The sequence below is a fragment of the Capra hircus genome, chromosome 12, assembly GCF_001704415.2.
Source record: "Capra hircus breed San Clemente chromosome 12, ASM170441v1, whole genome shotgun sequence".
Taxonomy (NCBI): domain Eukaryota; kingdom Metazoa; phylum Chordata; class Mammalia; order Artiodactyla; family Bovidae; genus Capra; species Capra hircus.
Genome location: NC_030819.1, coordinates 15,903,891 through 15,922,396, shown reverse-complemented (window position 1 = coordinate 15,922,396; position 18,506 = coordinate 15,903,891). Strand labels below are relative to the sequence as shown.

At 39.5% G+C, this 18,506-nt stretch overlaps 2 protein-coding genes across 3 annotated transcripts in view; one reads left to right on the top strand and one right to left on the bottom strand.

Annotated features, from left to right (window-relative positions):
* Positions 1-18,506, top strand: part of LOC102179751 (multidrug resistance-associated protein 4-like) — a 607,813-nt gene that overhangs the window by 362,633 nt on the left and 226,674 nt on the right. The gene's annotated exons all lie outside the window — the stretch shown is intronic.
* Positions 1-18,506, bottom strand: part of LOC108637248 (multidrug resistance-associated protein 4-like) — a 157,816-nt gene that overhangs the window by 23,469 nt on the left and 115,841 nt on the right. Inside the window, 2 exon segments of the mRNA XM_018056286.1 lie at positions 113-202; positions 14,355-14,510. Of these exon segments, the coding sequence (XP_017911775.1) occupies positions 113-202; positions 14,355-14,510 (246 nt within the window).

The following is an 18,506-nucleotide window of genomic DNA, read 5'->3' as shown; positions in this document are numbered from 1 at the left end:
TAAGCAAAGTCAGTTAAACTATTAGCCCCTCTTCATTACATGCAATGTTTTAAATGTACACACATGGATACTGATGCTAACAAGTTAATTACATTTAATATTAATCAATTACCTCTTCTAAGGCATTCCACAGTTCCTCATCTGTATGTTCATTAAAAGGATCCAGATTGTTCCTCATTGTTCCAGTGAATAAAACAGGTTCCTAAATATCCCAGAATAGTAAATGTTATTACCTTAACCTCTTTTCATTATATCCCAATGCTTACAAAACAGAATTAAAATATAAAATATTGAAACTCACTGTCATTATTAATAATAACATTGTAAATGTATGTTTCAAAAACATTATCTATAAAATATTTTTCCATGTACAAATTGTGCTACAAAATATCCTCCAGACTACTGAACACAAATGGAAGAAGGAAGTGTTGAAGAAGCTTTTTTTTCTAATACAAATTTATTTATTTTAATTGGAGGTTAATACACAGAAGACCTGTACAAAAAAGATCTTCATGACCCAGATAATCATGATGATGTGATCATTAATCTAGAGCCAGACATCTTGGAATGTGAAATCAAGTGGTCCTTACAAAGCATCACTATGAACAAAGCTAGTGGAGGGGATGGCATTCCAGTTGAGCTGTTTCAAATCCTGAAAGATGATGCTGTGAAAGTGATGCACTCAATAAGCCAGCAAATTTGGAAAATTCAGCAGTGGCCACAGGACTGGAAAAGGTCACTTTTCATTCCAATCTCAAAGAAAGGCAATGCCAAAGAATGCTCAAACTACCACACAATTGCACTCATCTCACACGCTAGTAAAGTAATGCTCAAAATTCTCCAAGCCAGGCTTCAGCAATACATGAACCGTGAACTCCCTGATGTTCAAGCTGGCTTTAGAAAAGGCAGAGGAACCAGAGATCAAATTGCCAACATCTTCTGGATCAAGGAAAAAGCAAGAGAGTTCCAGAAAAACATCTATTTCTGCTTTATTGACTACGCCAAAGCCTTTGACTGTGTAGATCACAAGAAACTGTTGAAAATTCTGAAAGAGATGGGAATACCAGACCACCTGACCTGCTTCTTGAGAAATCTGTGTGCAGGTCAGGAAGCAACAGTTAGAACTGGACATGGAACAACAGACTGGTTCCAAATAGGAAAAGGAGTACGTCAAGGCTGTATATTGTCACCCTGCTTATTTAACTTATATGCACAGTACATCATGAGAAACGCTGGACTGGAAGAAACACAAGCTGGAATCAAGATTGCCAGGAGAAATATCAATAACCTCAGATATGCAGATGACACCACCCTTATGGCAGAAAGTGAAGACGAACTAAAAAGCCTCTTGATGAAAGTAAAAGGGGAGAGTGAAAAAGTTGGCTTAAAGCTCAACATTCAGAAAAAGAAGATCATGGCATCTGGTCCCATCACTTCATGGGAAATAGATGGGGAAACAGTGGAAACAGTGTCAGACTTTATTTTTTGGGGGCTCCAAAATCACTGCAGATGGTGACTGCAGCCATGAAATTAAAAGACGCTTACTCCTTGGAAGAAAACTTATGACCAACCTAGATAGTATATTGAAAAGCAGAGACATTACTTTGCTGACTAAGGTCCATCTAGTCAAGGCTATGGTTTTTCCTGTGGTCATGTATGGATGTGAGAGTTGGACTGTGAAGAAGGCTGAGTGCTGAAGAATTGATGCTTTTGAACTGTGGTGTTGGAGAAGACTCTTGAGAGTCCCTTGGACTGCAAGGAGATCCAACCAGTCCATTCTGAAGGAGATCAGCCCTGGGATTTCTTTGGAAGGAATGATGCTAAAGCTGAAACTCCAGTACTCTGGCCACCTCATGCGAAGAGTTGATTCATTGGAAAAGACTCTGATGCTGGGAGGGATTGGGAGCAGGAGAAGGGGATGACCGAGGATGAGATGGTTGGATGGCATCACTGACTCGATGGATGTGAGTCTGAGTGAACTCTGGGAAATGGTGATGGATAGGGAGGCCTGGTGTGCTGCAATTCATGGGGTCACAAAGAGTCGGACATGACTGAGCGACTGAACTGAACTGAACTGTATTTTATCTTAAGAAAAAAACTGAAGAAGAGAAAGGATTTAATTTTTTTTTAATGCCTTTCTGGGAATATCAGCTTCAGTACACACATGCAGGTGAATATAAAATTACTTGAGAAACTTTACATCAAGATCTATATAAATTAGTTATCAATCCTAGTGACTGGGAAATATCAATAGCATGATTAGTTGAAGTTTGTGCCTCAAAGCAAAACCATTAAATATTTACATATTGGGACTGAAGAACAGACTTCCCTGGTGGCTCAGATGGTAAGGTGTCTGCCTACAATGCGGGAGACCTGGGTTCAGTCCCTGGGTCAGAGAAGATCTCATGGAGAAGGAAATTGCAAGCCACTCCAGAATCCTTGCCTGGAAAATCCCATGGACAGAAGAGCCTGGTGGGCTACAGTCCATGGGGTCACAAAGAATCAGACACGACTGAGCAATTTCACTCACTGAAGAACAAACTAGGCTCTTTTCTCCACTGATTAAACAGTCTTCTAGGATATGGAATCTCTCCATTTGTGTGCAAGGAACACCCCCATACATGCAAAGAGAAGTCAGCTCCTGGGGTCTTCAGCATTTCTGTCCATGGAGACATCTCAGATTCTGCATCAACCTGATCCCCATGTTCTCTCACCCGTGTGTCAGGATGACCCGCCTCACAGAGCCTCCTTACTACTAACTGCAATGTCAGGAGGACCTGAAACCCATTATGACCTGCATCATAATAAAATTATTTAAACAGCTTTGCTTGTACTACTTTTGGAGGAGCCACAAGTAAATTACCTTAGAAATATAAGGGTCCTTCCAAGTTTCAAGATAGAATCCTGTACATAAGCTCAGGTAGACCATTTAAGTTTCTTCTGGAAGGCTCTAGTAAGCCAGGCCACAAGAATATGGGCAGCAGTGAAGAGCCCAATTGGCTCCTTTCAGTGAAGGGGGTAGAACAAGGGGAGGCACACGTGTGGGAACAAGAGGAGACCTGACTCTTCCACAAGTGCCCGGAACTGCTCGGAATCCCCAGCCTCAAAATCCTGCCTGGCCTTGAGGCTAGACTTTCCTCCTCATTTCAAGAAAGCCTGAAAAGAAAGATGAAGACGACAGACATTTCTTTTCCCTAGTTATGAAGAAGAATGACACTCAGAGAGCCTCCTGTACCTTCTTTCAATATTGTCTCTGTTTTAAGTCTGGTGAGAGAGAAATGAATACAGAAGACTCAGGGTGTGCCCCCCAAAAATGTGTATCCCTAAACAAAATCCAAAATTAAAAAGACATTAGAAAAGGAACTTTATTTGCACAAAGTTGATCAAATGCTCAATATATCTCCAAAGCCGTGAAATCATTGGTCATACATTTCAAAATGATTACTGAACTGAAAAATCCTGAGACCCAAATTTAAGGTCTCCCTTAAAACTCTTGTATTTAGGATAAAAGAATAAACCACCATCTGTGCAATGGTAAGAGTGCCTTGTTAGGGGAACAACCATCATTCTACTTCATATTTTCACAAAACTATTTTACTCTTTGTAATTATCACCCTAAGATTCCAATGTGTAGGTAATTTCTCATCCTCCAGCAGTTTCCATGAGGTTAAAACAAATGTCATGGCCAGGCAAGGGGAGGCTGCTCCCCAATATTCCTCTTTTCCCCATCTTCACTTCATTTTCCAGATCCTTTCAGATAAGCAGCTACTCCCTGAATATAATCTCAATCGGTGTTCTTTCTGGGAAACATACTTAACTACTTCAGATCCTCAGCACAAAGGATGAACATACATCCTACCTGTTCTGTTCAAGGAAATTACTTAGGAAGAGCTTTCATTTTTGCTTATTCCTGAAATTTTGAATACAAATTGAGGAGCACCTTCTTAGAAACACAGTATTCATCTTTGAAAGAGCCCCCAGGAATGATGGTCTATGTCCCCACTCCCCTGTCTCTGCTCCTACCCAGGTCCTTGCTGCTCTCCCATCTCCCCCAATTCTGATCTGCTCATGCAGGGTCAGCAGGATGGTGGGATGAGCCTGGGAGAGAGGCAGAGAGGACCCCAGAAGCTCACTGCTGCTCCAAGAATCACAGGGAGCAGGCAGCCAGGGAAGATGATGTGAGTTCATTATCTGAGTGGCTCACCTGAGTGGGGCAACTCAGAGAAACAGCACTGGGCTCCCCTTCTGCAGAGTCTGCTCTCAGCTTCCCGGGTTCCCTAAATTAGGGTATTGAGACACAAGCATCACTGCTTCCTACTCAGTTGGGAGGAAGAGAAATTTGTTTCCTGCACTTAGACAAGTTAACTTCAAGTAACCAAACCAACAGACTTTCTTCACCTCTGAGCCAGCAAAACATTGTAAAGACAATGGGCTCTTCGATGGAGAGGGGTAAGATTTTGAGTATGTTCTCCTGACACTTATTAGCCCAAGACACATAAATAAATGAACCCCCCCAAAAAACAAAAAAACTGATGCTGTCCAAATAAGGGACAGGGCGGTAGGAGTAGTATCTTCTGGCTTTGCTCCATACTTATTCAGTTTTGTTATGGTTTGGGGAATTCTTTGAGTGTGATAGTAGGAAAAATTCAGGAAAATATCTGATGAGAACATCATTCAGTTCAACTAACATTTACTGAAAAAAAAATTTGGAGTCAGACAATTTTCAGCTCTGATTTTACTGCTCATTAGTTATTAGACTCAGGGTAAATTATTAAACTTCCCAAGACTTACTGGAAACTGGGGTTAGCCTTGCAGGGCTGCTCTGAGAATCTGGAATAACAGTGAAGCTTCTGGTGTGATGCTAACATGGACCAGGAGCCCAGCCCAACAGGGGACACTGAAGGGTGGTGTTTGTCAAACTGCAGGTGCAACCAGTGGATCATAAAATCAATTTTGTGCCTTGTGACCATCATTTCGTCATTTTTATGAACTAGAATATAACTGGTATCACAGAAAATATCAGAGCACAGAGCAAGAGTAGTGTTATTTGTGAAATTTTTGTTCCTCTGTGTGTGTGTATGTATGCACATGCAGGCACATCAATCATGATACAAATTAGTTGTACATGGACCACACTCAGCAGCTGCTTGCAGTCACAAGCAGAGTAACTTGCTGCCCAAGCTCCAGAGCTGGGAAATTCTTTAAATTTGAATCCTGTTAGTATATTTTTGAAATTAATACCTTCTTGGTTGCAACATTTGCAAATATTTTCTTCAACTCCATAGGTTGTCTTTTCAGTTTTATTTATGGTTTCCTTTGTGCTGCAAATTCTTTTAAGTTTAACTAGGTCCCATTTATTTTTGCTTTTGTTTCCATGATTTTAAGGGACAGATCCAAGAACATGTTACTGTGATTTATGTCAAAGAGTATTCTATACTTTCCTCTAAGATTTTGTCTTACAGATCTTTAGGTCTTTTATTTATTTTTGTCCATGGTATTAGAGAATGTTCTAATTTCATTATTTTACATATAGTTGTCCAGATTTCCCAGCACTATTTATTGAAGAGACTGTTTTACCCATTACATAGTCTTAGCTCTTTTGTCTTTGATTAATTGACCATAAGTGCATGGGTTTATACCTGGATTTTTTATCCTGTTCCATTAATCTATGTGTCTGGTTTCTGCGACAGTAACATACTTTTTCATTACTGTGTCTCTATAGTATAGTCTGAAGTCTACAGACTATACTACAGCTGTAGTAGTATAGTACAGCTGTGATTCCTCCAGCTGTGTTCTTTCTCAAAATGGTTTTGGCTATTCAAGGTCTTTCCTGTTTCTGTATAAATTAAAAACAAAAAAATTTTTTTTGTTCCAGTCCTGTGAAAACTGCCATTGGTAATTTGATAGGGATTTCACTGAATCTGTAAATTTCCTTGGATACTATGGTCATATTTAACAATACTGCTTCTTTCAATCTAAGAACACAGTATATCTTCCCATTTGTTTGTGTTGTTTTCAATTTCTTTCATCAGCATCTTATAGTTTTTGGACTACCGTCTTTTGCTTTCTTCAGTTCAGTTCAGTTCAGTCACTCAGTCGTGTCCAACGCTTTGCGACTCCATGAATGCAGCATACCAGGCCTCCCTGTCCATCACCAACACCTGGAGTTCACCCAAACTCATGTGCATCGAGTAGGTGAAGCCATCCAGCTATCTCATCCTCTGTCGTCCCCTTCTCCTCCTGCCCCCAGTCCCTCCCAGCATCAAAGCCTTTTCCAATGAGTCAACTCTTTGCATGAGGTGGCCAAAGTATTGGAGTTTCAGCTTTAGCATCAGTCCTTCCAATGAACACCCAGGACTGATCTCCTTTAGGATGGACTGGATAGATCTCCTTGTAGTCCAAGGGACTCTCAAGAGTCTTCTCCAACCCCACAGTTCAAAAGCATCAATTCTTTGGTGCTCAGCTTTCTTCACAGCCCAACGCTCACATCCATACATGACCACTGGAAAAACCATAGCCTTGACTAGATGGACCTTTGTTGGCAAAGTAATGTCTCTGCTTTTGAATATGCTATCTAGGTTGGTCATAACTTTTCTTCCAAGGAGTAAGCGTCTTTTAATTTCATGGCTGCAATCACCATCTGCGGTGATTTGGGGGCCCAAAAAAATAGTCTGACACTGTTTCCAGTTTCCTCATCTATTTGCCATGAAGTAGATTGGAATACCAGACCACCTGATCTGCCTCTTGAGAAATCTGTTGCAGGCCAAGAAGCAACAGTTAGAACTGGACATGAACTAACAGACTGGTTCCAAACAGGAAAAGGAGTACATCAAGGCTGTATATTGTCACCCTGCTTATTTAACTTATATGCACAGTACATCATGAGAAACGCTGGACTGGAAGAAACACAAGCTGGAATCAAGATTGCCAGGAGAAATATCAATAACCTCAGATATGCAGATGACACCACCCTTACGGCAGAAAGTGAAGATGAACTAAAAAGCCTCTTGATGAAAGTAAAAGGGGAGAGTGAAAAAGTTGGCTTAAAGCTCAACATTCAGAAAATGAAGATCATGGCATCTGGTCCCATCACTTCATGGGAAATAGATGGGGAAACAGTGGAAACAGTGTCAGACTTTATTTTTTTTGGCTCCAAAATCACTGCAGATGGTGACTGCAACCATGAAATTAAAAGACGCTTACTCCTTGGAAGAAAAGTTATGACCAACCTAGAGAGCACATTAAAAACAGAGACATTACTTTGCCGACTAAGGTCTGTCTAGTCAAGGATATGATTTTTCCTGTGGTCATGTATGGATGTGAGAGTTGGACTGTGAAGAAGGCTGAGCGCCAAAGAATTGATGCTTTTGAACTGTGGTGTTGGAGAAGACTCTTGAGAGTTCCTTGGACTACAAGGAGATCCAACCAGTCCATTCTGAAGGAGATCAACCCTGGGATTTCTTTGGAAGGAATGATGCTAAAGCTGAAACTCCAGTACTTTGGCCACCTCATGCGAAGAGTTGACTCATTGGAAAAGACTTTGATGCTGGGAGGCATTGGGGGCAGGAGAAGGGGACGACAGAGGATGAGATGGCTGGATGATATCACTGACTTGATGGACACAAGTCTGAGTGAACTCTGGGAGATGGTGACGGACAGGGAGGCCTGGCCCTGCGATTCATGGGGTCGCAAAGCGTTGGACATGACTGAACGACTGAACTGAAATGAACTAAACTGATGGGACCAGATGCCATGATCTTAGTTTTCTGAATGTTGAGCTTTAAGCCAACTTTTTCACTCTCAAGAGGCTTTTTAGTTTTGTTCACTTTCTGCCATAAGGGTGGTGTCATCTATATATCTGGTTATTGATATTTCTCCTGGGAATCTTGATTCCAGCTTGTGCTTCTTCCAGCCCAGCATTTCTCATGATGTACTCTGCATGTAAGTTAAATAAGCAGGGTGAAAATATACAGCCTTGACATACTCCTTTTCCTATTTGGAACCAGTCTGTTGTTCCATGTCCAGTTCTACCTGTTGCTTCCTGACCTGCATATAGGTTTCTCAAGAGGCAGGTCAGGTGTTCTGGTATTCCCATCTCTTTAAGAATTTTCCACAGTTTATTGTGATCCATACAGTCAAAGGCTTTGGCATAGGCAATAAAGCAGAAATAGATGTTTTTCTGTAACTTTCTTGCTTTTTCAATGATCCAGTGGATGTTGGCAATTTGATCTCTGGTTCCTCTGCCTTTTCTAAAACCAGCTTGAACATCAGGGAGTTCACGGTTCACATATTGCTGAAGCCTGGCTTGGAGAACTATGAGCATTACTTAACTAGAGTGTGAGATAAGTGCAATTGTGTGGTAGTTTGAGCATTCTTTGGCACTGCCTTTCTTTGGGATTGGAATGAAAACTGACCTTTTCCAGTCCTGTGGCTACTGCTGAGTTTTCCAAATTTTCTGGCATATTGAGTGCATCACTTTCACAGCATCATCTTCCAGGATTTGAAATAGCTCAACTGGAATGCCATCACCTCCACTAGCTTTGTTCATAGTGATACTTTCTAAGGCCCATTTGACTTAACATTCCAGGATGTCTGGCTCTAGGTGAGTGATCATACCATTGTGATTATATGGGTCATGAAGATCTTTTTTGTACAGTTCTTCTGTGTATTCTTGCCACCTCTTCTTAATATCTTCTGCTTCTGTTAGGTCCATACCATTTCTGTCCTTTATCGAGCCCATCTTTGCATGAAATGTTACCTTGGTATCTCTAATTTTCTTGAAGAGATCTCTAGTCTTTCCCATTCTGTTGTTTTTCTCTATTTCTTTGCATTGATCGCTGAGGAAAGCTTTCTTATCTACCCTTGCTATTCTTTGGAACTCTGCATTCAGATGCTTATATCTTTCCTTTTCTCCTTTGCTTTTCACCTCTCTTCTTTTCATAGCTATTTGTAAGGCCTCCCCATACAGCCATTTTGCTTTTTTTGCATTTCTTTTCCACGGGGCTGGTCTTGATCCCTGTCTCCTGTACAATGCCGTGAACCTCCGTCCATAGTTCATCAGGCACTCTATCTATCAGATATTCCCTTAAATATATTTCTCACTTCCACTGTATAATCATAAGGAATTTGATTTAGGTCATACCTCAATGGTCTAGTGGTTTTCCCTACTTTCTTCAATCTAAGTCTGAGTTCATGATCTGAGCCACAGTCAGCTCCTGATCTTGTTTTTGCTGACTGTATAGAGCTTCTCCATCTTTGGCTGCAAAGAATATAATCAATCTGGCTAGCTCCTCTCTTTGCCTTCTTAGATAGGCCAAAGACCGGCCAAAAGGCATATGAAAAGATACTCAACAGCACTAATTATTAGAGAAATGCAGATCGAAACTACAATGAGGTATGACTTCACACCAGTCAGAATGGCCATCATTAAAAAGTCTACAAATAATAAATGATGGAGAGTGTGTGAAGAAAAGGGTACCTTCCTACACTGTTGGTTGGAATGTAAACTGGTACAGCTATTATTGAAAACAATATAGAGGTTCCTTAAAAGCAGAAAAAGAGTTCCCATGTGAGTCAACAATTCTAATCCTCAGCATATATTCTGAAAAGACAAAAACTCTTATTCAAAATGATACCTGCACCTGAATGTTCACAGCAGAACCACTTAACAATAGCCAAGGTATGTCCATGGACAGATGAATGGGTAAAGAAGATGTGGGGTATACACACACATGTACACACACACACAATGTAATATTATCAGCCATAAAAAAGAATGAAATAATGTCACTCGCAGCAACAAGGATTGAGACCCAGAGGTTGTCAGACTAAGTGAAATAAGTCAGACAGAGAAAGACAAATATCATATGAGATCATTTATACATGGAATCTTAAAAAGTAATAGAAATGAACTTATTTACAACCTAGAAATAGACTCACAGACATAGAAAACAAATAATGGCTATCAGAAAGAAGAGAGATAGGGAGGGATAAATTAGAAATCTGGTAGTAATAGATACATACTACTATATACAAAATAGATTAAAAGGATCTATTTATATAACAGGGAACTATATGTAATATCTTGCAATAACCTATGATAAAAGGATCTGAAATATATATATATGCACATGTAATACATATAAATATATATATTTATATAAACTTTTATATATAAAAATATATATAATTGAACCTCTTTGCTATACAATTGAAACACTGTGAATCAACTATGCTTCAATTTAAAAAAATAAGCAGATGCATAGAAATTGAATCCTGACTCTGTCCCTTACTTGCTATGTGGGATAAGCTCCCAGGGTCTCAGTTTTTAAATCTGTTAGGATAAAGAAAACAAAAGAATTGTGAGGACTAAGCAGGAAATGGTAGGATAAGTGGCTAAGATATGTTAGTTATTCCACAAAACTTCAGTTCAGTTGCTCAGTCGTGTCCAACTCTTTACAACCCCATGAACTGAAGCATACCAGGCTTCCCTGTCCATCACCGACACCTGGAGTTCACTCAAACTCACGTCCATCGAGTCGGTGATGCCATCCAGCCATCTTATCCTCTGTTGTCCCCTTTTCCTCCAGCAAAATCCCTCCTGGCATCAGAGTCTTTTCCAATGAGTCAACTCTTCATATGAGGTGGCCAAAGTACTGGAGTTTCATCTTTAGCATCATTCCTTCCAAAGAAATCCCAGGGTTGATCTCCTTCAGAATGGACTGGTTGGATCTCCTTGCAGTCCATGGGACTCTCAAGAGTCTTCTCCAACACCGCAGTTCAAAAGCATCAATTCTTCAGCACTCAGCTTTCTTCACAGTCCAACTCTCACATCCATACATGACCACAGGAAAAACCATAGCCTTGACTAGATGGACCTTTGTTGGCAAAGTAATGTCTCTGCTTTTGAATATGCTATCAAGGTTGGTCATAACTTTCCTTCCAAGGAGTAAGCGTGTTTTATTTTCATGGCTGCAATCATAGGAGTTATCAAAACTCATGTAACTTGCCAGGGATTGTAACAAGCACTAGAGGAACAGCCATGAGAAACATAGGCTCTGTCCTCAAGGAAATGAAAGAGTGTGGGCTGGGCTGAGAAGGCCAAGGTCTTGGTGTATAAGTCAGTCAGTAAGTACCAGTGTGTACAGGTGGTGATCAGGAAAGAAACTGGTGGGAAGGGAGCCAGAAATCAAAGTACAAAAAAATGTTAGTCTGTCTCCTTGGTCTTGGTGGAAATCATCAGATATATTTCTCTGTTATGCTTTTCCCCAAAATTCCTGTTGCATTTTTTGTTTGTCTTTGTTTTTTTGTTTCGTTGCTTTACTATTTATATTTAAAAAACAACTTAGTTTATATTGTAACAATAAATATAAAGAAAATCAGCAAGGATATGAACACATAAGCAGAAACTAAAGAGTAAAGTAACTCCAGAAGGTGTTACTCCTTTTACTTAAGCAGAAATAATATCCAAACAACTGTGCCCTGATCCTTAAGAATAATAATAGTTCTTATTGACTGAGATTTCCTAAGAACCAGACACGGGCACAAATATTTCCTCACCCAGTTACATTTTCACAGAAAATCTGTGACAATGACTACCAGACGCAGTTCAGGGACAAGGATGCTGAAGTTTGGAAGCTGAGTGACATCCTCAAGGCCCTACAGTTGTATGAGGCAGAGAGGACATAAAACTATGGGTCATGTGGACACTTGGTCTATACTCAAACATTCTACCCCTGTCTGCCTCCTGGTTTTCTGGGACCATTTACACATGGCAAGTTCTCTCCAGATCCTCTCTCTTTGATCAACCAACACTGAATCTTGGAGAGAAAGTCATATAAAGTGGAATCTACATGGATACAAACTCAGTACTATTTTGTAAGCATGCTGTCTGGTGTGTGCATATAAAGCATACTCAAAGGAAGGGTGGAAACCAACAGGACAGAACCAAAGCATGTTGCTGCAAAGATTTGCTTGGTCTTTGCTCAGATGTGCTTCCAAACATTATTGGTAGAGCCAAGAATAATCTAATGTTATTTCTTTATAGATTTATTTTATGTACACACACATACAGCTTTCTCCTATTGAGAAGTATTAAAAATAATGTAGGGTATGTTTCTAAAACATTGCATCCAAGGACTTTACAGACATGCCCTTTATTTCTGTTATCTAATCTCACTTGGCCATTTCAGAGATGAGTACCATCAAAACATAAAACTTGGGAATCTGAACTCATTTATTTTCTACTGTAACCATAAGTTATAAATCTAATAGCCAGAGGAAATTTTTAAATATGGGGACTGAATGTGCTAAAAATTTCTTCCCATTTTTCCTGAATGGGATACCTTGGAATAAAAATTGTTTTAACTGTAGTAAAATACACATAAAATTTACTAGTTTAACCACCTTTAAGTGCACAGTTCAGTGGTATTAAATACATTCACACTGTTGTACAACCATCACCAACTTCCAGCCACAGATCTCCTTTTATCTTGCAGAACTGAAACTTTGTGCCCATTAAACAACAACTCTCCTTTCCCAGCAGCTCCTGGCACCCACCATTCTATATCCTGTATCCATGAATTTCGTTCTCTAGGTACCTCCTATTAGTAGAGTCATACAGTATTTGTCCTTTGTGACTGGTTTATTCTACTTAGTTTAATTTCCTCAAGGTTCAACTGTGTTGTAGCATGTGTCAGAATTTTCTTTTTTAAGGCCAAATAATATTCTATGATATATACATATGCACACTTTATTGATTCACCTGTCAATGGACTCTTGGGTGCCGCCACATTTTTGCTGTTGAGAATAATGCTGTTATAATGTGCATGTAAAGCTATCTCTTCAAGACTTTTTCAATTCTTTTGGGCTTATACTCTACAGTAGAACTGTCATATGATAATTCTATCTTTAACTTTTCTGAGCAAACACCAACTGATTTCCATAGTGGCTGCACTATTTTACATTCCTACAATCAATGAATAAGGTTTCTAATTTCTCTGCATCTTTTCCAACACTTGTCATTCTCTTTCTCTTTTTGATAGCAGACATCTTAAAGGTTGTGAAGTGACATTTCACTATATTCTGAAAAGAATATCTTGGTTTCAAAAGCACTTAGAGTAATTCCAGGTATTTTAGAGGCCATGGGTAGGCTGTACCCAAGCCCATGTTCTCCTTCCTTTCTCCATTTTGTATACGCTTCCTAATAACTAGTCATTTCAAGGCACATTACACCCACATTCCAGGAGGCACAACTGTCTGTCTCATTTGTCTCATCTCCTCTCTGTTTTTCATCTCAAGAGGGTATTTTTTGAGCTTCCTTTGATGAGCAGATGATTATCGAGTATATCAAAAAAATTAAAATTCTTTCTTAAAAAAATCAGTGAGTCTGTCAAAGCAAAGGGCAGGATGGAAGATGAGGACACAGGATCTAGGTTGCCTTTGGCTATATACCTGGAGGATAGTAGTGTCTCAGTAAATATTCCCAGAATTATGTTGAGTGAATTAACCACAAGGAATGACAGGAGTGTCCACTGTGCATATAATCCAGCCTCAAAAACACTCCCTGAAAATTATACTTCTTTAAGACACAAAGAAAAGGAATAGAATCAGAGTCCAAGAAAAGACTGGCCAATGGCCAATTCAATGGTCCACCATCACAGCAGTCACATCTGGGTATACATGAAGCACTTCATACTTAGTGATCTATTTTGTCCTCACAACAGCTCAAGGGTTGGTACTATTAGATACCTTGTAAAACAGAGAAAACTGAGGTACATAGAGACAGAATTCTGAGTCCCCTGCTGTACCTCACTATTCTGTACTGCCTCCCTGGTGAAAGTTATTTACTAATGGATGAATTGTCAAAGTCTTCCCAAAGTAACTATATACCCTGTAATTCTCAAAGCTCTACAGTTTCACAGAAAGTCCTCCAAGGAGATCATCACCTTTGAAAAGATGTCCTCATTTCCCACAGCAAAATTCCATCTGTAAAACACTTAGAATCATGTTTCCCTATAGGAACCTCTCCAGTGCTAAACAAACCATTTATCCTTCTGTTCTCAGAATTATGTGGTTATCAGTGGATAAAATTGTGGCAACTGAGGAAGACTGAGTCCAGAAATCTACCTCAGTAAGTTATTAAATCACAGGCACACAAAACTAACAAATGAACAAAGAAACAAAACATGACATCTGATGAAAAGGTCTGCTGAAAATATCTGATGCTAAAAATGTGCTCTGTTGGGAAAAAAAGGATAAACCCTTTCATGTAATTTGAAAAAAAAATCAAATTAAAAGCAATTAAACTGAGATACTTTGTAAAAAGAACATGAAGAATGCTCTAATATACATACCTGAGGTGCAACTGATATTTTCTTCCTTAAATCATGAAGTCCAATGTTGTTTGTCAAGATCCCATCAATCCAAATGCCACCTTCAGGTTCTGACAATCTAAAAAGAGCAGCGATGAGGGAACTTTTTCCAGATCCTGTTCTTCCCACAATGCCACGCTGTAAAGAGACCCAGGGCAATTAAGAATTAACAGGATGCAACAAACCTAGGAGAAACCCTGATCGTTGAAGATGAATTTTCAAAGTTCTATTACATATATAGAGTATCCTATAGCTTCTCAAGCATGGTCTTGGTGACATTTTGGGCCAGATAATTCATTGTTGGGGGGTCAGGGGACTGTCATGTCTATTGTAAGATGTTTAACAGTAGCCATGAACTCCACCCACTAGATACCAGATGAAACCCCCAAATTGTGGCACCAAAAATGGCAGATATTCACGAATGTTCCTGGTTGAGACCACCATCAACCCAAGCATATTTAATATAAACTAGATTGATTTTTATGCCTTGTTAAAATGTCACGTAGTATTATTCAGATTCCCCTGAAGGGAGGCTTAGTAAGCTGAAAATCATTTTCTGTGATTATCACATAGTAGTATCCATTATGTGGTATGTTAAAGCAGGAGACATGTATGTGTGTGTGTGGTATATGTGTATACATGTGTATGGATGTGTGTAACTAACATTCATAAATAAATATGACTTAAAAAAACTACTCTGCTGGCAGTGAAAACCAGCAGTCTCCTAAGTGGTGCATAGGAAGTCAGCTTTTAAATTAGCTTTATTCCTGCTGCCTAGGTAGTTTGACCTTTAGAATCACATGGGTAACTTTACAGAGATGTCAACAAGTCTGAAATATTATACACAAACAAGTACTCACTTTCTCAGGGATCTGTTATTTAAGAGGAATTATTCTTTGGTAGAAACATTAAATCACTTCCTGATATTAAATGTTAATTATATTCTATATTGAAATATCTTAAAATATAAAGTGCAGAATCTTAAAAGACAGAGGCCAGTAGACAAAATGCACATAATGAGATTAAACAACAACACAAACAAAATTTGCTATTTACATGGGCCCTTTCATTGGAGAGTACAAAAGGTATTTTATTAACAAATTAATAATTACAATTGAACCTTGGAAAAATACATGTCAAGTGTTAGTCTATTTATTAAAAGCAAAGCAGAGCGAAATTAAGTGACTAACAATAAGATTAAAGAATCTATACAATGCAGGTTAAATGCTGGTAAGGAATAAAACTGCATTCACATATGTACATATGCAGCAACTGATCTTTTTATCAAGGAGTTTGAAAGTTAAAGAAAGTATTAGTCATTCAGTCTTGTTTGACTCTTTGAGGCCCCACGAAATATAGCCCACCAGGCTCCTCTGTCTATGGAATTCTCAAGGCAAGAAGAGTACAGTGGGTTGCCATTTCCTACTCCAGGGGATCTTCGCGACCCAGGAATGGAGCCTGGGTCTCCTGCCTTGCAGGCAGATTCTTTACCGTCTGAGCCACCAGGGAAGCCCAACTACAAATTCCCTGAAGGAAGCTTCCCAAGAGATGATTTCACCTCTATTTAGAATGTGGAATTGTTGACGATGTAAGACATGCTTTTGATCATTTGTATATCAGTAAAATTTAAAAACTCATAGCTTTAAAGACAGAGAAGGCAATGGCAACCCACTCCAGTACTCTTGCCTGGAAAATTCCATGGACAGAGGAGCCTGGTAGGCTGCAGTCCATGGGGTCGCTAAGAATCGGACATGACTGAGCAAATTCACTTTCACTTTTCACTTTCCCGCATTGGAGAAGGAAATGACAACCCACTCCAGGGTTCTTGCCTGGAGAATCCCAGGGATAGAGGAGCCTGGTGGGCTGCCCTCTATAGGGTCGCACAGTCGGACATGACTGAAGCGACTTAGCAGCAGCAGCAGCTTTAAAGAGAACAACTAAATCTTTCTATACAATATAATCAGAATTCTTGGAACTTTTCATTTTTCTGATATGAATACCTCTAAAATTTTACAACTTAGTCTGTCAAATTAATCATGGTATTTCAAAAAAGAATTCATATTTATAGAGATTAAACATAAGAAAAGCGGGTTTAGCTAATTTTATTATCTTACAAAGATAATGCAATGTTTATAAGATATTTTGTTGTTGTTGTTTTGTCGCTCAGTCATGTCTGACTCTTCGCAACCCAATGGACTGCAGCACACTAGGCTTCCCTGTCCTTCACCATCTCCCGGAGCTTGCTCAAACTCATGTCCATTGAGTTGGTGATGCTATCTAACCATCTGATCCTCTGTAGTCCCCTTCTCCTCCTGCCTTCAAGTGTTTCCAGCATCAGGGTCTTTCCCAAAGAATCAGGTCTTCCTATCAGGTAGCCAAAGTATTGGAGCTTCAGCTTCAGCATAAGTTTTCCAAATGAATATTCAGGGTTGATTTCCTATAGGATTGACTGGTTTGATTTCCTTGCTGTCCAAGGGACTCTCAAGAATCTTCTCCAACACCACAGTTTGAAAGCATCAATTCTTCAGCACTCAGTCTTCTTTATGGTCCAACTCTCATATCCATACACTACTACTGGGAAAACCATAGCTTTGATTATATGGACGTTTGTTGGCAAAGTAATGCCTGGTCATAGTTTTTCTTTCAAACAGCATCTTTTAATTTCATGGCTGCAATCACTAACCACAAGGATTCTGGAGCCCTAAGAAAATAAAGTCTGTCACTGTTTCCATTGTTTCCCCATCTATTTGTCACAAAGTGATTGGACCAGATGCCATGATCTTCATTTATTGAATGTTCAATTTTAAGCCAGCTTTTTCACTCTGCTCTTTCACTTTCATCAAGAGGCTCTTTAGTTCCTCTTTGCTTTCTGCCATTAGGGTAGTGTCATCTGCATATTTGAGATTATTGATATTTCTCCCTGCAATCTTGATTCCAGCTTGAGATTCATCCAGCCCAACATTTCACATGATGTACTTTGAGAATAATTTGAATAAGCAGGTTAACAGTATACAGCCTTGACATACTCCTTTCCCAATTTGGATCCAGTCTGTTGTTCCATGTCCAGTTCTAACTGTTGCTTCTTGATATGCATACAGGTTTCTCAGGACATTTTGCACCTTATTGTAAACCCTAATCCATCTAATTATGGTGGAGAGGTCTGACAGAATGTGGTCCACTGGAGAAGGGAATGGTAAACCACTTCAATATTCTTGCCTTGAGAATCCCATGAACAGTATGAAAAGGTAAAATGATAGGATACTGTAAGGGGAACTCCCCAGGTCGGTAGGTGCCCAATATGCTACTAGAGATCAGAAGAAATAACTCCAGAAAGAATGAAGGGATGGAGCCAAAGCAAAAAAAGTACCCAATTGTGGATGTGAATGGTGATAGAAGCAAGATCCAATGCAATAAAGAGCAATATTGCATAGGAACCTGGAATGTTAGGTCCATGAATCAAGGCAAATTGGAAGTGGTCAAACAAGAGATGGCAAGAGTGAACAGTGACATTATAGGAATCAGAGAACTAAAATGGACTGGAATGGGTGAATTTAAGATGACCATTATATCTACTACTACAGGCAAGAATCCCTTAGAAGAAATGGAGTAGCCATCATGGTCAACAAGAGAGTCTGAAATGCAGTACTTGGATGCAATCTCAAAAACGACAGAATGATCTCTGTTCATTTCCAAGGCAAACCATTCAATATCACAGTAATCCAAGTCTATGCCCCAACCAGGAAGGCTGAAGAAGCTGAAGTTGAATGGTTCTATGAAGACCTACAAGACCTTTTAGAACTAATACCCAAAAAAAGATGTCCTTTTCATTATAGGGGACTGGAATGCAAAAGTAGGAAGTCAAGAAACACCTGGAGTAACAGGCAAATTTGACCTTGGGATACAGAATGAAGCAGGGTAAAGGCTAATGGAGTTTTGCCAAGAAAATGCACTGGTCATAGCAAACACCCTCTTCCAACAACACAAGAGAAGACTCTACACATGGACATCACCAGATGGTCAACACCGAAATCACTGATTATATTCTTTGCAGCCAAAGATGGAGAAGCTCTATATAGTCAGCAAAAACAAGACCAGGAGCTGACTGCGGCTCAGATTATGAGCTCCTTATTGCCA